At 40.6% G+C, this 22,743-nt stretch overlaps 2 protein-coding genes across 15 annotated transcripts in view; one reads left to right on the top strand and one right to left on the bottom strand.

Moving 5' to 3' along the window:
• The window catches only part of usp1 (ubiquitin specific peptidase 1), a 13,906-nt gene extending 10,979 nt beyond the window's left edge, over window positions 1-2,927 (top strand). For all 3 annotated transcript variants that reach the window (XM_028586586.1, XM_028586587.1, XM_028586585.1), the window contains exon 9: window positions 365-2,927. In XM_028586586.1, the coding sequence (XP_028442387.1) occupies window positions 365-1,145 (781 nt within the window). In that variant the 3' untranslated portion in view covers window positions 1,146-2,927. The remainder of the gene's footprint in view (window positions 1-364) is intronic.
• Window positions 2,928-3,226: 299 nt separating this feature from the next.
• The window catches only part of dock7 (dedicator of cytokinesis 7), a 51,782-nt gene continuing 32,265 nt past the window's right edge, over window positions 3,227-22,743 (bottom strand). For 4 of the 12 annotated variants that reach the window (XM_028588515.1, XM_028588523.1, XM_028588517.1 and 1 more), the window contains 24 exons: window positions 22,405-22,518; window positions 21,538-21,705; window positions 21,085-21,224; window positions 20,457-20,626; window positions 19,796-19,974; window positions 19,451-19,633; window positions 18,707-18,866; window positions 18,320-18,416; window positions 16,412-16,508; window positions 16,102-16,236; window positions 15,835-15,987; window positions 14,842-15,000; window positions 14,595-14,695; window positions 14,268-14,460; window positions 13,996-14,139; window positions 13,539-13,670; window positions 12,750-12,764; window positions 8,906-9,031; window positions 8,694-8,783; window positions 8,269-8,505; window positions 7,838-7,981; window positions 6,936-7,042; window positions 6,341-6,508; window positions 3,227-3,817 (listed from right to left, as the gene is read on the bottom strand). In XM_028588515.1, the coding sequence (XP_028444316.1) occupies window positions 3,775-3,817; window positions 6,341-6,508; window positions 6,936-7,042; window positions 7,838-7,981; window positions 8,269-8,505; window positions 8,694-8,783; window positions 8,906-9,031; window positions 12,750-12,764; window positions 13,539-13,670; window positions 13,996-14,139; window positions 14,268-14,460; window positions 14,595-14,695; window positions 14,842-15,000; window positions 15,835-15,987; window positions 16,102-16,236; window positions 16,412-16,508; window positions 18,320-18,416; window positions 18,707-18,866; window positions 19,451-19,633; window positions 19,796-19,974; window positions 20,457-20,626; window positions 21,085-21,224; window positions 21,538-21,705; window positions 22,405-22,518 (3,255 nt within the window). In that variant the 3' untranslated portion in view covers window positions 3,227-3,774. Of the gene's footprint in view, window positions 3,818-6,340; window positions 6,509-6,935; window positions 7,043-7,837; window positions 7,982-8,268; window positions 8,506-8,693; window positions 8,784-8,905; window positions 9,041-12,749; window positions 12,765-13,538; window positions 13,671-13,995; window positions 14,140-14,267; window positions 14,461-14,594; window positions 14,696-14,841; window positions 15,001-15,834; window positions 15,988-16,101; window positions 16,237-16,411; window positions 16,509-18,319; window positions 18,417-18,706; window positions 18,867-19,450; window positions 19,634-19,795; window positions 19,975-20,456; window positions 20,627-21,084; window positions 21,225-21,537; window positions 21,706-22,404; window positions 22,519-22,743 lie in introns of all 12 variants that reach the window. The other 8 variants (XM_028588518.1, XM_028588526.1, XM_028588525.1 and 5 more) reach the window with 3 other exon arrangements.

Genomic DNA, 22,743 nt, shown 5'->3' with positions numbered 1-22,743 from the left:
CAGTCTCTTGCTGCATTCAAAGTTATTGGAAAATAGCCTTTTCCCATCCAGTGGTTGTTTTTGTCGTTTAACTTACTGGTGAAATAAGTTATTGTTATTACATATTTAATAAATCATTTAATTTTGCCTTCGCAAAATGAAATTAAAAAAAGTCCTTTTGTGCTACTTTAAAAAAAAAAAAAAAAAAAGTGTGTGTGTAATGTGTCACCTTTTTCAGCCCTTCTGAGTTTGCAGGTATGCTTATGTCCAGCAGTACCTCTTTGATGAGTGTAGACTTGAATACAGTGACAGGATGGCGGTGCGTGTTTTTTTTCCTACATATCCCAGATGAGTGAACTTCTCTCCCCCTTTCTTTCCCTCCCAGCCTGGACCCATATGCAGGTCTGTCGAAAGTGAACACTCCCTTGCAAACCCCGCTGACCTTGTCTCTGGAGGAGTGGTGCACCCGGCCCTCATCCACTGATGGCCAACGCTATCAGCTGTTTGCCGTGGTCATGCATAGTGGTGTCACCATCAGCAGCGGCCACTACACCGCCTTCGTCCGCATGTCTGATCTGAAAGAAGCGAAGCTCCTGCTGCAGGACGGAAAAGAAACCGAGGAAGAGGAGAGGGAGAGTAAAGAGGAAACGCGGGTGAAAGACAAAGCCCTGGACTATGATGATGGGGAGGTGTCTTTCAGCCTGAATGCGAGGGGTCAAAGGGGCGCGAGTTTGGCTAGCAGCAAAACACGAGGAAAGAAGCTGTCGGAGGGCGGGGTCGGACTCCTGGGGGGCCAGAGGAGTCTGTCTAGCTGTGAGCTTGGGAGCAGCAAACGCACGGAAAAAGCCGCCAGCAGTGGATCAACCGAGGGATCCAAACGGAGGAAACCCGTCAACAGCACGGGCCAAAAAACTGAAGCAGGACTAAACAAGGAGGCTAGAGTAGGAGAGGAGGAATTAACTCCTTCCCGTGGCGGCGTGGAGGCCACCGAGCAGCAGGCTTTGAACAACCTCCTTGAATATGAGGGAAAATGGCTGCTGTTTGATGACTCGGAGGTGCGTTTGTTTGAGGAAGAGGATTTCCTGCAAGCCTGCTCTCCTGAGATGTCCTCTTCATCGACGCCGTACCTGCTGTTCTACAGAAGGATGCCTGAACACGGACGCTAACACTGTGCACACTGTTGACTTTGTGGAGGAGGGGGCGGGGGGGGGGGTTGTTGTGCCAGACTTGCTCTTTGCCAAGAATACTGAGGCAGTGATATTAGCAACTGGACTGAAGAGACCTTTCACAGAGCAAACAGTCTGGTCTCCGTGTGGGACCAAGGCTGTTTAGAGCTTTTAGAGGACTCTCACCTCAGTCAGTCTGTCAATTTAGGTTCAAAGTCAGATTTTAGAAATACACCGACAACTTTCTACGTGCTGGGATTACTTCACCTTTTGAGAGGATTTTTCTTTTGTATGTGTGTGTGTGTGTGACTTTTGTAAACTTTAAGTACAGTCACCTGCCTTTTTGCTGTCTGTACTATTATTTCTTGGACACTGGCTTTGATACTTTCTGTCATCTACACACGTCACGTTTTATGTTTTCTTTTTAAAAATTGGAAAAGCACTAAAAGTCCTTTTTTTTTTTTTTTTTTTTTTCTAGCTGAATAAGTTTCTAAAATTCATATGCATTTACAAGAGGCCATCGGTGTTGTGTATGTTTAGGAATAGATCACTCAACTAAAAGCCAAAATAAGAGCCAAATAGTTCCCATACCAACTCCTCAAAAAGTTTCTGCTTTGCACTGATTCCTTACACTTTTTCTATTCTATTTTCTATTTCTATTACATAAAACACACTCAAATGTTAATATATGCCAAGCTATACATATTTTGTCGGTAACATAATTTATACACAAATAGCGGGGTGCTAAGTTTCTCTCTCGGTCCAGACATCAGAAGCTTTTTAAACTTAAAAATGTATATTTCTTCAATTAGCTGTAAAGGTTTTTAGACTATACGTTCAGCAAGATGATAAACTGCCTCGTACATCTTTCATATCTAATTTAGTGTGTAACTATCAATTTGCATATTTCAATGTGCAAACGAGGATCTGAAATCAGGATCTGTTTTATGTAAAGGGTGAGTTTCTTAATTTAGAGAAGGAAGGTTCAAATCCCCGCTCAGTGAGAGTCTGACTTCCACAGCATCCGACCTACCTTAACTTCTGTTTTCCTACTTTTCAAGAAAAGGATCTAAGTTAATTTTAGACAAAACAAGCACTAAACATTTGAGCAGTAATCCCACAGGGACGGATTTGAGACTAAAACAAGTTTGAAAGGAGGCAAATCTTTGACACATCTGAACGTCTGCACGCCGACATCTACACACGTCACGCAGTGTTTCAGCCGAGATGCATTCGATGCCAGCAACTGGATTTCAGCATTTCTTTTTTTACACGCTGTAGCCAGCTCGCTCTCGTGTTCAGGTGCTCACAGTTAGCCAAAACAAGCAAAATTCAAAGTTAACGCTAACTCTCAGAACTTGTGAATCTGTCCCTGTAAATGCTCATCAGACTTTCCTATTCATAAAGGAATATGTTTTGTGCTTGTTTAGTGTTTCTTGTCATGAATATTACATAACTTTGTGTGGAAAAATAGTCATTCAAATATTCAGTAAAAGGTGACATTGTTCATTTCAGGTTCTACAGCAGAGTGTTTATAAGTCCAATCATGGTTTCAGGGATTATTATTTAGCTTAGTGAGTATTCCCCTTTATGGGTCATATTCAGTTATTTCAGTATGAATCATAAATACATGGGATAGGTTTCCAGAGCAAGTTTTGGAATTTAACAAAGTTAAATATAACATGACAATGGCTGTCTACTTTAAACTCCTAAATCTAATTCTGTTATATTAATGTTGGCAGGTTCATTCTATAAGCAATAAAGTTTTTCCCTTCACATGTCCTCTCTGGTGATATACTCTTATTCACATTTTACTGATCTCTCCAACATAACATTAATCTTACATAAACCTAAAAATAACACATTAGGAAGCAAGATGACCAGCATACACCCAACGGAACATTAAAATATTTATTTAGTAAAATATTTAAAATAAACAAAACTACATAAAATTATACAAGGATGTTTAAAGTACCTAACTTTCAAACATTTGTTTAACTTAAAATGATAAAGCGTCATGATAAATAATGGTACCATTTTTTGCATGTTTTTTTCCTCACACCCCACCCGCCCCCCCCAACTGTTTTGAATTACATAAACTTTCAAGTTGTAAAATGCATTGCTACACTGTAAATAAAAAAAGTGCACACATGAAATTGAATACAGATTTTTGACACAGTACATAATTAAATAGACACCTTGACTTTTAAAATCATAGCTTTTCTGCAGAAAAGTGTTTTTTGGCACTTATATTCAGTGGCTTGTTAGTTTACATCCAGCAGATTCTGTTGGTTTCAAAAGAGAAGGCCAACATTATTATTTTTTTTAAGTGGTAGCATAGGGACAAATGGATAGACGTGTCCCTCTTATGAGACATATTGATAGCAAAAAAAAATTCTAAATGCCAAGGTATCTCTTTAATCTTTAAGATCCACTTGTTTGTCCCTCTGATTGTGTAACAGTTTGTCTGTAAACAAATTAAGACACTGGAATGACGTACCACGCTGCAACACTTCTAACCTTTCTTTTAGCACGCTGTCCGAAACACTGACCAACCGTCAAGACACTCCTATTTACACTCAAGAATAAATTAATATTGCAATTTCTGTTGTGTGTGTGGTCTTCATCTTCAAATGTCAAGCTTTCGAAGACTCATTCTGCTGAAGGAATCTCTGGAAATAAGAAGAACAGAAGAAAGCTCATCAAACAGAAAGATCATCAGTTTGTTTACTGAACGAGGCACTGGCCTTCAAGTCCAATGATTTTAGCATTGTGTAAAAAATGGTTTTAAAAAGAAACCTGGCTTGGAAGAATAGCAAGACTGTATGGCTGAGAGGACTAACAATGTCTTTATATAATGTTACAAACACGGGACATAGAGACTTAAAACAGCATCACAAAAAAAGTCCCAAACTACCTTGTCAAGCTGTCCGTTTGCTGCAGAATTTTTACAGAAGCAAAAACAAAGACTTATTTAAATTTCACATCGAAAACATTACATGTGCAGGAATCCTGAAAACATTACATATGCAGGAATCTTGAAGTTATTTTGAATACCTTTTAAGACCCTTTCCATACATTTTAAAGACCTCATCGCCACTTTGAGTTCTCACGGGTTCAGTGACACAATTTAACTTACATTCACTGTACGTTGATCGTAAGAGCGAACAACTCAAGGGAACAAAGCACAAGGGACTAGTAGGTCATCAAAAGTCACAGTACGTATATCGTAACAAATGTTACAAAAAATTCATAGTATGTTGTAAAAATGTCATAAAAAAGTCAGTGTAGTATGCCATAAGAAAAGTCACAAAAGTCAAAGTATGTCATAAAAAAAGTCGTAATATAGCATGTCTTTAAAAAAGTTACGTGTGGCCGGGTTGGTTCAGTGGGTAGAGCAGGCGCACATATACATATAGAGGTTTATGCCTTGACGCAGAGGTCCAGGGTTCAAATCTGACCTGTGACGATTTCTTGCATGTCTTCCCCCTCTCTCTCTCCCCTTTCTCACCTAGCTATCAAATAAAGGCGGAAAAGCCCCAAAAAATTATCTTAAAAAAAAAGAAAGAAAAAGTCCTAATATAGTAGGACGTAAAAATGGTCACAAAAAATTATAGACATAGTATAGTCTAAAAAAAAGTCACAAAAAGTCATAGTATAGCATGTAATAAAAACAAAACAGTATGTCTTTAAAATACTACATTATTAGTAGCCATAAGAAAATTCATAATATAGTATGATGTAAAATTTGTCACAAAAAAGTCATAGTATAGTATGTCATAAAAAGTAAAAAAAAAAAAGTCATAATATAGTATGTCATACAAAAGTCATAGTATAGTAAGTCAGAAAAAAAGTTTTAAAAAAAGGGGCGTCGACTTGCAGCTGATTGGACGAACGCGTCACGTGGGTCTGGCTTCTCCCCACAACGGAGCATAATGGCGGCTCGTTCAGAATACAATCTCGTATTTCACGAAAATGTTTCTGAAAACATTTTAAGCGAGAAATAGGCCATACAGTTGCTGACGGTCTGTTTTTTTGATCGACAAAGGTCAGTTTAATAGATTTTCGTCAGATTTTGAGAGGCGGCGAGCCGAGCTGACTGCTCGTCATTTCCGTTAAGTGTTTTAACGTAAGTGTTCCTTTTGGGACAATACTAACCATCCAAAGTGGGCACTACGGCAGGAAGTGGTCAGTGCACGTTAGCAGTGGACTGACGGAAGAATGCAGAATGAGACACAGCCTATATATATTAAAGCAACACTAAAGCACTTTTCCCGTTTCGGTCCCCCTACAGGTTGGAAGCGGAATTGTCCATTACCTCCGTCGTAACGTCTCATTATGTCTCATTATGTCTCATTGGCCCAATCCCAAAGTGAGCCCTGAGGACTAAGGACTAAAGACTCACAGACTTAATTGATCTCAGGTGCTAAGTGAGTGAGTGCGTGAGGCCACATGGGCTATAGGCATAAATGGGATTGGGACAGCACTTCACAAGATCACGTGTTACCTTGGCAACGCTTAATAACAAAGACGTTGCTGACACTTGCCGGTTTGGGAATTTTCATTTTAAGTTTGTTGCTTTCCACACGGCCGAGGCACAGGAGACGGCTGCGTGATTTCACATTATTTCAAGCTCTTGTTTTACAAGCTGGACACCAGGTCGGTCTGTGTTCCGTGGCCGTGTGTCGTGCTGTTGTTTACCTTTGTAATTTCCGGATATCCCTATGGTCTTCGCGGTAAACGTCAAACGCTCTGAACTGTGGGTAATTCCCTTTGGTGAAGTCTGCATCGATGCAGACTCACGGAAAGGGCTCGGTAAGTGTGTCCTCAAACCCTCACGCCCTTTGAAATTCGACATTGGGACAACCCTAAGCCCTTACGAATTTCGCGAGAACACGCACCAAAGTCTGTGAGTCCGGACTTTGGGATTGGGTAATTATGTCTCATTATGTCTCATTTGAACGACCGATCCGCTACCCGATCTGGCAAACTTGCATGGTGTAATGTAATGGACAATTCCTCTTCCAACCTGTAGGGGGACCGTGGCGGGAAAAGTGCTTTAGTGTTGCTTTAAAAACAAGCTACAAGTTGTAATAGCTTGGACTATGATGTTTAAGACCTTTAAAAAGAAAAAGGTAGGTCCTTAAAGGCTAAATTGATGTATCACCTTGTGCAGGGCCCCTGCTCATTCCTACCTGTGGGAGTTGACCTGCAGTACAGGTTTATAAAGCTGGGGGATCTTTCTGTTGATGAGCGGCTGCAGCGCCTCCTTCAGCCGGTGATAGTTCCTCTCCAGCTCTCTCTGGTACTCTTTCTGGTCTGGACCAATCAGGCTCTTATTTTTTCGCAGGGCATCTTCACACCTTCGGAAGAGCAAATACTGTCATGTAGATTCTGTACCACAGTTTGTCTTTTTTGGTAGGGGCAACACACGTAGAAGCCAAAAAGGCTCGCTACTGTAGATGGAGAATCTTTGCTCTGCTCATTGTGTTGTTGCGGGGCTTATAAAAGGCATACAGTCGTGGTCAGGTCGTCATCGATAGGCGTAGCTCAATGTTCGCTTTTCAGCTAACTGGTAAAATAGCCATTAGGATAGACGCTGTGTTTTGCACAGAAGTCAACACCAACCCATGAAATATAAACAGCAGTTTTTTTGACTAATCAAAGTTATTTTCTACATTACGTACTTTTCTCATTATTTTGAGACCTTGATGACAGAAAATTTCAAGACAATTTTCTCATATTAAATATTGTGTCCTTCAGACAAACTTTCAACACGTTTTACCGTACCTTTTTGTGAAGTCTTTGAAGCAGAGACGTAGCTTATTGTGGTGTCGGTACAGCTTTGGGTCACTAGGAATCTCTGACAGGAACACCTGAGCCACCTCCAGAGGACCCTGAGGAAGACAAATATGAACAACATTAATGTGACTTTCCTTATCCTGAGAAATTCTTGTAATAATACTTTTTTTCGGTAACACGTTATTTGAAGGGGTGCGCATAAGACTGACATGACATCGTCATTATTATGACACAACATGGCAGCCAATGTAATGTTTTTTTGGCATTTTTTAGGCCTTTATTGACAGGACAGCTGAAGAAATGAAAGCGGAGAGAGAGAGGAAATGACATGCAGCGAAGGGCCGAAGGGCGGAGTCGAACCCTGGCCCGCTGCATCCAGGAGTATATATGGGCGCCCACTCTACCAACTGAGCTATCTGGGCACCCCTCTTAATGACATTTTAAGCTAAATAGTTTATGAAAGTTTGATAATTGGGATAATTGGATAATTATGTTGTCTAGGTTAATGTCAAGTTGTCATTACAAAAGACATCGACAGGTTGTACTGTCTTGCTCAATGTCAAATTGTCATAACAGAGATTATTGTCTTCCCAAAAGTCAAGTTGTCATGACAAAACTCATCTCAGACAATACTAACTTTGCATTTAAAGTGTCATAATTTACCGAATGACACTAATGACAACAGTCATGAATACTCAAAATGACTCCTTCATGTTCATGACAGGTGTCATGTCATAGTAATGACGGTGTCACGTCAGTCTTATGCACACCCCTTCAAATAAAAATTTTACCCTTTTTTCTTCTGCTCTTCTTTCTTCTCAAGCATCTTACCCTGACTAACGCAAACAAATAATGTATTATCAAATATAGCTGACATCTTAAAACTTTACCTGGTTCACAGTTGTGCCCACCGATCCCTGTAGGACCATCTGCAACATCTTTGCATCAGCAGGGTCCTGGTGGGTGGCGAAGGCCAGCTCCTGAGTCTTCTTCTGCATGTCCTCTATTGCCACCTCGATGGGTGTGGATATAATCTGGAAAATGACAAAGAGACGAGCGGTTTTAGTGATCAGGGCCCACAGCCGGAGTCAGATAAAGCAGCTCCCTTTTTATTACCACCTAATCTCCAGAATAACATTCTTCCACCGGTGGAGATAAGCTACTGGTTTATTGTTTGGCACTATTAATAAAACACAGAAATGGTTCGGTTGGCTGTCTGAGAAGAAATCAAGAAAAACGAAAACAGGCACAAAAAAACTTCAAAATCTGACCCGCAGAAACTTTTTGTTTTCAGTTAACTGGCTGTAATGTGTTCACCCACCTCCTCTTTGTGGATGATGTTGATGCGTGTCTTGATGTAAGGGAACGCGTGGGAGGTGGTGAGGATGGTCTTGCGTTTGAACTGCTCGTGCAGGTCCCCGTGTGCCCGCCCATCCAGAGTGAAGGGGGTGCAGTAGACGAAACGTCGCAAGTTGTAGTTCTTGTCAAAGTAAGTGATGCGGTCCTTCATCTCGTACGTGTCGAAGTACGGCTCCACGTATGTGATCTGGATGAATGCCTGAAGAAATGCATAGAATTTGCCATTTATTGGTTCAGTTTTTAAGATTGTGTTCCCTCTGTTAAAGATGAATGCTAGGATAAAAGAATAAAATCCCTCTAAACTGCATTCACAAACTGATCTACTTCCATCCAATTATTATTATTATCAAACAATGTGGGAATGTACACAATGTGCCCAACACCGACCTTATTTGGGTCCAACTTGCACTTGTCCACAGGGTTGGAGTCCTTAATGACTTCTACTTGGTCCTCTCCAAATCGCTCTCCATAGAAACCCTAAAAAGAAAAAGCCTCATTACTTTTTAGCAGAAGTACTAAAAGCACACAACAAAATATGTATATATTTTTTTTAAATCAGTGTATTACAGGATATCTAGAGGCTATATGGTGGTATTTACCTCTAGCCTGTGAGAGATTTCTGCCAGCTTCGTGATGGCAGGCTCTTTGTACACAAACTCTTGCTCGTCTAGGTCGCCAAATTTGGAACCGTAAATTCCGACTCTGAAGTACGTACCAAACATCCTCTTTCCATCCTGCGAGCAGAGGGAGATAAATGTTACTGCGGAGGAAGAATAGTAGTTATATCCATATCAGAACGTGTTTATTTTGCTCCAGACTGTCAAAGTAAATACTGCAATTCGATATTACAACGGCATCGTCTAAATCAGACAACAGACTGCGATACAGTGCAAACCCTAAACTCTCACAATGGTGAGCTTTTTTTTTGTTTGATCACTGCCAATGACAAAGCGACCAGCATCCGCCTTCTCAAAAGGGCAAGGTCCACAAAGTGCAGGACTGAATGGCGCTCAATACAAAACTGATGACATGTATGAAGAGGCTGAGGATCCTGAGAATCCCCTTCGCTGCCCCATTCAACTTTATGACTTTTATCTCTTCAAATGTCCTCAAAGTGTGAAGGGACGCAACGATGCATACTACATGACTCCAGAGCCTGTCGTTGCACCAAACAGCCTGATGTGGTGCTCATCTCAGCCCCTCATGAGTCAGCAAGTGGAGCACGTGCTGGCCCGTATCATCGTGGTCCGAGAGATCTAGGAGATAATCGCCGTTGGTCCGGACGTCCTGAGCTAAACTAAGAGGACTGACTGGACTCGCAGAAACTTGTTCTCCAGTCACGGATTGTTGACTATGCAGTATCCATCCTGACTCTATCAACCACAATAACCATCATCTCGAATCAAAAGGAACAACTTCTGAGACAATCGTTTCTCTCTGAGAAAAATCTACTGTGGACCAGTTAGCATTTGCAACCAAATGAGGTCTCTTTTTTTGCATTATATTCTGATGAGACGACACACTTCAGCTCCAAGTTGTGACTGCACAGTTCACAGTTGTAAAAGAAGGGAGAAAAGGTTGTAGTTCATTCAGAGAAATGACAGTGTGCAAGAAGTGCAACAGCGAGTTTCATCATCTGCACGGCAATCTGCAAGCACATCGCTAACACAGATACGACTTCAGGTTATAGACATTTTCATGTAATAATTGAGTTTTTCTCAATGTGTCCACTGTGTTGCGGTCTATAAAAGTGTATGCCAGTGGTTTTATGAAAGCGGCCCAGAAGAGGTCAGCAACCTCCAGGTTATTATCCACACATTTAGTCAATAGTAACCTCAGTCCCATGGTAATAAACATATCTGTATCCACGGTAGACGTTCAAGTTGTTAAGAGCATGTTTTTTTTCACCTCTACCATTTTTAAGTACACAGAGAGAGACAGTCAGGTGCAGCGTTTTACCTCTAGGTAACAGGCACAGGACAAAAGAGCAACTACAAACAACAACCTCTTTTAAAATATTAATTTACCAGCAGAATATTCGTCGTAAACAAGATACATCTAAATGAGTATATTATTCAATCAATTAAAATCAACTCTGACTTTTTTTTCTTTTCCTGTGTGTAAATATTTTCTATGTCCTCGTTTCCCTTCTTTGATAAAAAAAAAATAGGCCAAGTTCAAAGATCAAAGCAACTGAGAAGTTTGCTAAAAGAAAAAGCTGCATTAGATTGCATAAATCAGTCACTCACAAGAGTCATGAGCAGAGGGAGAACAAAAGAAACTGTGAGAAAAGAGTCAGAACAAGGTGTGACCATAACTACTTCAAACTGGAGCCTCAACCAAACCACCTCGTGATATTTTAGGAAGTATTGATGTTCGGTGGCGGGAAAATGGCCATCCAATCCAGAAAGCAACTTCACATTAAAAGTACATACTTAGAGTCAGAAATCATAACAGGTCTGATACGAAGTGTGTGTGAGTGAACGAGAATGTGTGTGTGTGTGTGTGTGTGTGTGTGTGTGTGTGTGTGTGTGTGTGTGTGTGTGTGTGTGTGTGTGTGTGTGATCTTGGAGACACCTACTCAACAGGAACTACCTCAGAAGAAGTTTGAGTACTTTGCCAAGTGTTTATATGTACCGGTCAAAAGTTGGTGGTCACTTAGAAATTTCCATTCCATTATAGACAGAATACCAGCTGAGTTGTTGTTGTTTTTAACCAGGGCAGCAGTTTTCAGATTACATTATGTGTTTACATAATCGCAAAAGGGTTCTCCAATGTTTTCTCAGTTAGCCTTTTAAAATGATATCAGATTAGTAAACAGAATGTGCCTTTGGAACATTGGACGAATGGTTGCTGATAATGGGCAATGTAGATATTGTATTAAAGATCAGCCACTTCTTTCTACAACAGTCGAGAACCCTTTTGCAATTATGTAAGCACATAGTGTAATCTGAAAACTGATGCCCTAATTAAAAAAGCAATGCTACTGATCTCAGCTGGTATTCTGTCTATAATGGAGTGGAACGGAAATTTCTAAGTGACCCCAAACTGTTGACCGGTAGTGTATGTCTGATACAGGTGTGTGTGAGTGAACGAGTGTGTATGTGTATAACATTTGACTACTAGTAAAAGTTATTTTAATAAACCCTCTTGGTAACTACAAGCTTGAGGCAAATCTTAAAAATGTAGCTTGTATTTTTACTGCAACTGCTCGTTCAGAAAATAAATTTAAGCAGAAATTGAAGGCCCTGAAAACTAAGGAACTTACCACAAGACACAATTAAGTAAAGTGGGAAGGAAGGATCGGCAACCAGGGAAATCAAAAAGGAGAAAACAGAACAAATTTTAATGAGGATTGGGTTCCTCCAGAGAATTTCAAAAACAACACAAACTAACACACAACAGAAAAAAAACATGTCCATTGATTTTGAGAAAGAACATAAAGTCATTGTGGGGGATCCAGACCATGCAAAGGCAGACAGTTATGAAGAAAAACAAAGTGAGAAAATAAAGATCCACAACCTTCAGAAACACAACATGCACTCAGTGCATCTCCAAAAAGGAACACAAAGTGCTCTGTCCATTTCATGCAACAAGTCAGGAGAACTCAGAGGTTAATGCTGTTAACAAAAGAACAGAAAAACACAAAAAAAAAATCAGGGGTCGATTTAGTTTGAACTATTAAAAGAAAGGGCAAGACTAAAAACGAATCAAAATCAAAAAGGGATAAATCAAGTAATCCTCAGATTACTTTGAGTTGAACCCTTGGAAAAAAACATGACTGCCTCAGGAATTTGGTTCCAGCTTCTACCCAATGCAAGTCTACAAAACATTGTGTTTTAAAAAAAGGCTCATTTAATGGCATGTGGAAAGAGATTGACCAATGGCCCTAGCAGGGAGGCTAACAGATACCCTTCGCGTAAAACTGCACTGAAATCGAGCCCTGTGGTTGAAGATGAGATGAGATGAAGTGTGACAGCAGACGGTGTCAGTCAATGAGTGTGTTCTGACCGACGCACCAGCAGACAGACAGAAGATGAAGACAGGGAGAGTGCGGATTGTGCAGGTGATGCATTCACTGAGACTGAGTCACACACTGTGGCTCCCATGCACAGCCTGCCAACACTGTCACGTTATAAAAACAAAGCTCCTCTTGCACATGAAGAGGAGGGAGGAGAGAGAAAAACAGTGACGGTGTTGCTGCTTGTACAGCAAGTGTCCCCAGCGGGGGCAGACAGTTCACATTGTCTGCAGATGTTAATGGATTGGCTGTATGTAACAAAGCAAAGAGCAACAGAATGCCCACGGCTAGCAAAAAAAAGATGAGAGTAAATAAAAGCCCACGGCTAGCAAAAAAAAGATGAGAGTAAATAAAAAAAAAAATAACAATACAAAAGATAAACAACACGAGCAGGGCCAAGCAGGAACCGTTTAGCCACCTACCTCCCAGCCAGTACTCTGTGTGACAAAGAGAATACAGGACAAGTGAACGACAACACACAAACACCGCCACACACAGTGTGGCATTTGCACACAGTGATGTTACAGCACGGAGAACATACTCTTTGAAACTAATCCAGGTTACTAGCTAGAGAACAGAGCAATTGACCTCTGAAAAATACCTAAAAAATACCAAAAAAATAAAGTATTCTTGTGCCAAAAAAGAGTTGGCCTCTTGAGATTAGTTGCTCTGCACACCAGACCACTGTAACCTTCTGTAACACTGTGACTTGATATTGTCATTATGAGTCACACAACTGGCCTTTAGGAATAAACCACAACAGTCTGTTTCCCACACCTCATGCATCCTGTTTCATACTTTACAAATAAACCATGCAAGGTATCTGACAAAGTATACATAAATAAATAAATACACTGGAAATAAAATGCCAAATAATAAAACCATGCAAAGCTGTGTCGGTGTGAAGGCTAGGCAACATTCATTTTATATGACTATTTCCAGTTATGTTTGGCGTTGCTTACTGTGTTATTTGTATGAAGACCGCAAAGAATAGAAAGTATTCTGAGGCATTGTACTGTACGTGAAAAACTTTACTCCTTGTGGCCCAGTGTTGATTTTGTCCCATTTCTCTATTATTAAATCATTCTGAAAGAAACTTAACCCCTCTACACCGACCCATAAATGTGAAAGATGTAATACGTGTGACAGAAGTGCGCCTGTGCAAAACATTCATGAGGTTTTGATATTCTGATGTAAGTATGTGTGTTTACCTGATGCACAATTTTGCCAAAGGCTTCCTGTAGTTTACCATGAATGGTGGCTAGCTTCTTTGCGTCCCTGTTGGCTTCGTGGATAGGGATCAGTACCTTGTACACTTCGTTTACCGCCTCATACATGCCCGCCTGGAAGGGAGATCGATACAAATGTTAGTATGATACAACCAGTCATCAAAAAACACCTCAGCCTAAATTTATACATCTTATAGGTCTGACTCTGAATTAGGATCACTGGAAAAGGTACACGGACATCTGACGACAGCCTTTGTATTGTACATGTACTCTTTGTTTACAGATCTTCTGATACATGTGTACTGCTGTTCTAAGACCCATATATTAGACCCATAATAAAAAATGCAATTATTTGTTTAGTGAGAGAAAGACACTTGGCATGGTGGTCGACTCAACATCCCATCATCTAATCACCCTTCTATCCCTCTCCTCTTCTCACCATGGAAAAAGAGGAAGCAGCCTGCTCCAGGAGTCCCACAAGGCCGATCTCAGTGAAGTATTTTCCGGAGCAAATGCCCTCCTCATCTGGTGACACCACATCATCAGAGACTGCAGATTCCTCCAGCACGTTGGAGGAAATATTCTGGAGCAGGCACGTGTACATACACATACAGACAAATACAAGAAAAACAATACACATAGACACATCAGCAGACATTTCTATTGCCAGGCATGTGCACACACATTACATGTATCCAGTGCTCTCCTTACCTGGAACGTGACACAGCCTACAGGCAGATACTTGCGGTCCTCCAGCATGCTCAGGTATTCTGCGACCAGAGCAGCGCTGTGCACCAGACACTGGGCAGCCTCAGCGTGGTTGTTCCTCTCCGAGTGTTTTCCAGCCATGTTCTGAAGCCACGTCAGCCGCAAGTCCGGCGACGTCTGGTAACCCTTTGCGATCCTGGAGACGGACACGAAAGCAAAGACACATCACACACACACACATGAAAGCACAAACGATAAGATGATCACAGTGCCGAAATACATTTGTAAGTGATCAAAAGGTGTTTGCATGAGTGTGCATGTATTCTGTACCTGTACATGAGATCTATCAGCATCTCAGGATCTTCCTGGTGCTCCTTCATCTTCACTGTGTCGGACAGGATCATGTGCAAGTTAAACACGAGGTCCTGGACCTGGACAAAAGTTAAGTTGAGTAAGTTGAGTTACTGTTACCCAAATGTTTTATCTTACAGAAATCAAGGTGTAGTGGAGTAGATAAGTAAAAATCTCCCACACTGTGATGGACGACAACTAAACAGGTTGATGTATAAATCAGCACCTGGTCTGGGAACGTGGTCTCCCTCAGCTCCAGGTCCTCCTCCGCGTAGGTGAGGATGGTCTTTAGAGAGCGACGCAGAAACTCCTCGTTAAAATTCTGCGACGTTCCCACCAGCGAAGAAAGAGACATAGTCACTTGCATCTTCACTCTTGCAAAGTTCTGAAAGTGCAACAACAAAGAAAAGTATGGTTTGAACAAATAATATTCTGTCAAGGCTACTGGCTCTTGTGTGACAGATATGGACTGCGAGGGACGCACTCTGCAGAGCAGATGTCCCTTCTACCTTGGAAGTCATTTTCAAAAAAAAGTCTGTGTGAAAGGTTTGCCTGTACTATTACATTACATTACATGTCATTTAGCTGACGCTTTTATCCAAAGCGACTTACTATTAAGTGCATTCAACTGAGAAGGTCCAAACTCTATAACTCTATAACAGAGGAAATGATGCATTCACCGGGGATTGGACCTAAAATGTCTGATTGCAGTGTTTGGCTTTGTACTAAATTGGGTGATGTGAAGTAAAAGAAAAATAGAAATGTACTAAATTGAGGGATATAAATTGAAAGAAAAATAGGAATAAACCAATACGAGTATATAGCTGAGAACTGGCCAACCAACGGTAATTTAGTTCCTCATAATAACAGATTAAATTATGATAGCAGTGTTTTTAAAGTAATCAGATCCATTTGAACAACATGTACTCTGACTAAGAAGTGTTTGCAAAGCACATGGCTTTATAAGACTCGTGAGATTCAAATGAGATGTGAGATTCAATTAAAAGGTAATTTCTTGAGGCATGTTTGGTACAGGCAATGGTACTTTTTTCACCACTGATACATTGTAGTAGCTTTATGAAATCTACACTCCAGGGGGTCTTTCATATTTACAACCCATCCCAGGTTCATTAACAAATGAACTACTACTACTACAACGTATGCAAACTAATAACACAACATTTTGGGTTGTAAATCATAGTTTTTCAGTTGTACTCACGTTGCCGATCTCAAAGTTTTGCCTCATGAGGAGGTAGAGGGAGGCGCTGGCGTGGGCCCTGATGGTACTTATGCTGCTGCTGCAGCTCCTCAACAATCGCAAACACAGGTCAGCACACTGCTCCGTTTCCTCCTCGAACAGAAGTTCAGGAAACTACACAGGCAGAGAGAAATACACCCAAATTGACACAATGCAAGTAGGAAGTCCTGGAAGAAATTACAAGGATGACTTTGAAATTAAGCTTTAATAAAAGTCCAGTAGTCTAACCTTAGACACCAGCGCCCTCTGTGTGGCAAAACAATGCTGGAGGTAGAGGGCGCTCTGGTTGCAGGCCATGCTGTGGAGCAACACCTTCAGCACCCCACCCAGGATACTCTCCTTGGACTCCGTCACTGATACTGTCTGAAGGGAGAGTGACATATAGTTGTTGTAGCAGCATGTCTGGTTTTATGTATGCTTAAGTCTTACACCACATAACTTGATTTCAGTATTTTTAAGTAAGTATTTTTAATGCATGTAAACATGCATGGGTGTTGTCTACATGGGTAGATGTAGAAAGTCCTGTTCACTTGCGTACCTGTACAACGATCTCCAAAGTATCAAGAATAATTAAGTTGGCCTCTGTCGCGAGGTTACCATCAATAAGTGCTTCATGTTCCAGCTCTGCTCTGGTCCTACAACCAAGAAACCAGAAAACACGGTCACAAAATGAAATAAAACTCTGATGTTGATGATGCACAGCCTTGCATGTTAAATAAACTTACAGCCACCACAGTCAAGCTATTGTCCATAGTGATGAACAATGTAGGAATCTTTGTGTGGAAGAAAAAGGAATGTGCTGAGTAGAAGCTCAACCAATTTTCTTGTTTTCATAAAATTTGATGAAACATGGTATATTTATACAACAGCACAACGTTTCTAAAGCTGTTTTTCTATCCATATTACATTACATTATTTTACGCTGCAAGATGTCTTTTAACCCGTATGGCACAGACCTCAAACTTAAATGATCCACAGAAACAATGCATGCTGATCTACATGTAGACACTTAGTTCAAACCTATAACTTCAAGGTTTGAAGGCATTAAAGAGGATTTTCTTCATTATTTATTAAGTGAAGAGCTTAGCAATCTATTCCTGGTCTACAGGTGGAACACTAGGGCCAGATCTTGTATATCTACATATCCTACATCTATATTCAACTAAAACAGGACTTGTTTTTAGTAGTAATGCATCTGACTTTTGTATTTTTCAAAATAAACAAATGATCTAGGAAAAGAGCTATTGCTACATTTTTCTTGCTTTTTTCTACAGCAGCAACCAGGGAGAAACACGAGTCAGAACCCCAAAACAAGAAGCACACTGGTTAAAAAGCCAAACAGACAAAACAGACTTCAAGTCAGAATTAGGGAGTCTCTGTTGGTGCATTCATGTGCATGTGTGAACTTAGGAAGTCAAAATGGAGAAGAACTTAATCATAACATGGGTGTATCAGAGGCTATAATACTTAGCATAGTTCACCCCCCAAAATAATTAGGACATCATGACTTGTTCAAAGAAAAGTTTATCAGGAGGCAATCTAATACAAACTAATAAATTAATTTAGGGTCTATTGCAACTGTCTAACTACCCACAAGCATGTGAATACACCATGAATGAGGAACTACAGTACGGGGGAATTCAAAAGGAGCACACAGCAAATGTGGACAATACAATACCTGACTGATCTGTGACTCCTACATAAACACACAGCAACGTGAGAGAACAATGGAAACATGGAAATTAACAGAAAACAAAGGCTCAAGCTGAATTTACAACAAGAACAAGAGAAAAATAAAATGTTGAACCAAAAAAAGCATAGCACTGTATCTTTTGTCACCATCTGACAAAATAAGTGACAGAAGATAGAAAAGTAGCTTCTTATTTATTGTTTTTTTTTTTTTTTAAAGAGAGCATGCAACACAGATATCCGCAGCTGCTGGGCAAACATTTGGCAATCATGTATCATATAAGTCTGATTCTGTTCCTATATAAATCCATATGGAAAACTTAAAACATATGGAAGATATGGAAAATAACAATGCATGGGATTTGGCAGTGGGACAAACAATGGGAGTTTTTGATGGTTTGTATTTACTAGATAAACTTAAGTCATTTTCACACTTTTATTTCAGTTTGTGTTTCTAAATGACTGATTCTACTTGTAAAAATGGAAAAAGCACACATGGAGCTGAAGATTTTAAGTGGGAATGGACATTTTCATAAATATTTATGATTATGTTGTGTACTTGTGTGTGTGTGTGTGTGTGTGTGTGTGTGTGTGTGTGTGTGTGTGTGTGTGTGTGTGTGTGTGTGTGTGTGTGTCAGAAAACAAAAAACACAGAACACAGTTCAGTGAATATTCAGATTGGGGGAATATCTTTTAGGTTTTTCTGTGACATAAAGTAAGAATTCGTAAAGTGGATAAAGTGTTAGAAAGAGCGTACTTGTCCATCTTTTCGCTGTTTTGTCGCCAGTGGGTCATGTCCTTCCTCCATCGAAGGTTCTCCTGACTGCCGAAAGCACTGCCAGATGGACTCCGCTCTAAATGGTGGAGAAAAGTTTACTTTTTTTTATTGGAGTTGAAATAAGGTATGTGTAAACAGTGACATGTGACTGACTTTGGCTGTAGTTGGGTCTACAATACTATTTAAGTGCACAACAGTATGTGTAGAAATCAGGATATACTGATTAATTATGTGTCTGTCTCTAAGTTGCACAATCTCCTCCTTACATAGTACTTCTTGCTTTAGCCTTACTTTGTGGATCTGTGTGCATCTGTGTATGCTTTGAAAATATGTAGGTGTATGAGTGCATGTGCTGAAATGCCTCACCTAGTTGTCCGCGGCTGCGTCGCACCATCTCCTGTCTGGCCCCGATGCTGCCCAGTATGGCCTCCTCCAGCTTGGCCTTCATGTCTTTGGACTTTTTAAAGGTCAGGCTGTTCATCCGTTCAAACGCCTTCTTCCCCTGCATGGTGAACACAACATGGGCCTTGTATCCATGAGGCAGAGGATGAGTGGACGGACAGAGAACACAGCAGGGAAGTTATTTGCAGCACTCAGCAACACTCAGCAAGCAAAGCAGGTTAGAAAAAGCAAATGCGCAAGCACAGAAAAGCAAGAAGCAACCAGAAAGCACAGCAGAAGAGAAATAAACAGAAATAAATACATGATTATAGCTTAGAAAGCAGCAAGTTGTCTGCTTTTACCATTATCACCGCATTCAGTAGCCAAAGCATATAAGCAGAGAAGCTTGTACTGTGTGGAAGAGGATAGCGCACTAATAATCCACATCCAATTAAAAAGTTATGTATTCAACATGTATACATTTTAGTGGTTACAATTTCCTGTGTTGTCTCCACATAAAAAGACAATTTGTGGGAATAATTTTTTCATTCAAAAATATTACAATCAGCCCAAAAGATTCCCTATTGGTGGGACAAAAATGTAAAAGAATGTACACTGAAGAGACGGGCATACTCCCTACCCAAACCCTCTGCGTGCCCTTGACAACTACATAGTGGTTAATCAGTCGGACTTGTCACGTAGTGAGTGTGTATTCACTGTTGATGTTACCTTGTACTCAAAGCAGGAGACACAGAGGTAGAGGAGATCCAGCAGACGGTTAAGCTGGGACACCGACAGGTCTGTAAACCACTTCTGTAACACCAGCTCGTCAGCATTCTTCAACACCCACAGCAGACAGATGAGCAGACTACGACTTGACTCGGCCGAGAAGCTCCCGTGCTGACGACTCGCCTGGAGAGACGGACCAGGAGGAATCAACAGGGAGGAAAGAAGAGTAAAAAAACATATATACAAAAGAAGTATGATAGTACGATTTGTTTAAGATTGTGTAATAATGTACGGTAGTAGGACTGTTCCATTAGTTGCACATTATTGTCACAAACTGGGAGTTACCTGCGAGTTGAGCAAGAAGCTGCTTGGTCGGGACATTGGGGTGGGGGTGGAGGTGCCTGCTATTGCCATGGCGACAGTCTGGCTGATCAAGCTGTTACCCTCTCCCTCTGCCTCTTCTCCACTGCTGCCCATCGCTGCACCCTGCGGACCGCCTGGCCGACCCCACTGGTTATAGGACTCTAGTGACACAAAAAGGAGAGGAAAGAAAATGAACTTGAATTTGAGAGTACAGTACAGTTAACTAAAGTTCTTGGTGTGATGTAGGGACACAAGAAAGTGAAAATGTTATACGGATGATCTGAGGATAGAGATTATGTTATTGTGCAACATCCTTTGAAAGTCAATTGATAACCTTCTGAGTTTCAAAGTGTTTGCTATTGCATTTCACAATGTTACTTTACAGCCGCATTTGAATAGCTCAGGTTATTTGGTATTTTGACACATTATGTCTCAAAAGAGAGAACCTCAGTCTTCCCAAATTACTGATCTGTGAGAAATTTCTGCATGCCTCCTTCTCAACTGTTTTAATTAAGGGAGATCTGATAAGAGAGCTGTGACTGGACGGAGAACAGCTGGATATGACAACAGACATTTGAGATAAACATGGCAAACAAAATACTGTACGTTAAACTGTACGTTCAAAGTAGCTCCTGGTCTTTACCTGTAAAGTCATGGAGCTGTGGTAGAGTTTCCATTACGATGCCAATGAGAGGTAGGTAAAGCATGGCAACTCGGGCCTTGACCTCAGGATCAGCGTAGCGTGGGTCAGAGTCATGGCTGGACAGGAGGTTATGAACGACACTCACCACTTTTTTATGCAGGCCAAACATCCTACAGTAAAACAGTAGAAAATGGTTAAAAAAAAAAACAAACAGAAAAGAAAGAAGAAAAGGAACAAAGACATACCGTATTTCATTTCAAGTGTGAAAAGCAAAATGGGTGAGGGTACGTCACCATAACTCACTCACATGAATGCATGTCAGCATGCACAGGCTGATCTCTCACCAACAGATACAGAGGATATAACCCAAAAATATCACTTTCCTTTCTCTACCACACACACACACACACACACACACACACACACACACACACACACACACACACACACACACACACACACACACACACACACACACACACACACACACACACACACACACACACAAAAATGTGAGGTCCCTGAAACTCAACCCTAATTCGGACCCTTCAACTCGCCCTCACATAATCTCTTTTATTATAAAACAACCATCATAAGTGTAGGACGTGTGCATTCAAAGCATACTAACCCTTCATTGTCTGGGTCAAGTATTACAGACAGTTCAGACAGTACTAGTCCGGCCAGAAAATGTTGCTCTCTGAAGGGGACAGACAGCTCAAACATGTTGGCTATCTTTTGGTCCTGGACATGTGTGGAGAAGCCAGAGCTCTATGGGAGAGAAGAGAGAGCATTATATTTTACATGATTACTTTTTAAATGAAACCAACATGTCTTTTGTGATTTTTGGAGTATCTTTGTGTTAAGGAGTGGTGAAAACTTCTGATCTGACAAGACAATCTACTAGTATTTTGATGGGAGTTGCTTACACTTGCTCAGGATTTCTAAGCTTCTAAGTTTGTACAGATGTTAGGAGTTGGGAAATCCCTGTACAATTTGTTTTGCTAGTGTATGACTATATCACAGGGTGCAGGTCTATTTGCATGCAGGGGTTTCACTTTCCCTAAACCACTTTTTGCCTGACCTGTGAAGTTGCTGAAGACACAGAGGGGGAAGGCGAAGCAGGCGGGGTGAGCAGGCTGCAGGGCAGGTTGAGGGTGACGTAGTGTTCGTGGCTGCACACGATTCTCAAGAAATCAAGCCTCAAAGACTCCAGGGTCGGATTCTGCAGAGCGTAAAGCTTTGTGGACACCTGGAGAAAGGAAATGATGCATATGAATTCATTCTTTTTTTTTAAACAGAAAATACTGAATGGGAGTATGTGCTATCAAAAGAACTGAAATCTTCAAATATCATCATACATTAGTTCTCAAAATATTCGGTAACACTTTACTTGAAGGTATCTACATAAGAGTGACATGACACTGTCATGACACATGAACCCTAACCATAACTTGTCATGACAAAAACCAAACGACACTTACTGACCGAAGCGTTACGTCATAAACATTTATGACTTCTTTATGTTTATGACACGTTCATGACAGTGTCATGTCACTCTTATGTAGATACCTTCAAGTAAAGTGTAACCAGATATTCTTAGTGCTGTGAAGAAACCTGAAATGCTTTATTTATACATCTTAAATTGAACAGAAGGAAAGGTATGATTCACAGCACCAGAATATTAACAAATTAAACAATATCTGGCAGTAGCTTCCAATAAATACCCATACTTAATAGGAGCTCTTATTTTTTTTTTTGGGAGTCATTAAAATTCATTTGCTAAATGAATACTTCTATTTGATTGTGGATGAATGTTACTTAACCATCTAGGTCTGTTTTCACCTATACTAATCCTGCAAAAATTATATTATTCTTTATCATGAAAAAACAACAACACAGTAATACAATAAATGAATAACATTTTTGTAAATCTAAATGAGGCATTTACCTGTTTCCAGTATGCCCTGATTAGGGTGAAGACAAAGCCTCGGTCCATGACTGACAGCAAATCGTTGAGGAAGAAGGCCAGACTTGTGTTTAGTCTCTCCACCAACTCTAGGTCCTGATTGGATGAGATACACGTATCTTAAAAAGGTTTCCAGAGTTGGTGGTTTGAACATGATTTCTGCTTTATTAAACTGTATAAAATAAAACAATCAGACAAAAAAGGATGATATGGAACATCTCTTGTGGCCTCAAACTTATTGTGCTACATTATGAACGTTAAAAGCATACACAGTGTAAAAAAAGTTAGCCTGGGTAAACCCTGACGAACTTCCGGCAAATT

Source organism: Perca flavescens, chromosome 9 (genome assembly GCF_004354835.1).
Source record: "Perca flavescens isolate YP-PL-M2 chromosome 9, PFLA_1.0, whole genome shotgun sequence".
NCBI lineage: Eukaryota > Metazoa > Chordata > Actinopteri > Perciformes > Percidae > Perca > Perca flavescens.
This window is presented reverse-complemented; position numbering and strand designations above follow the sequence as displayed.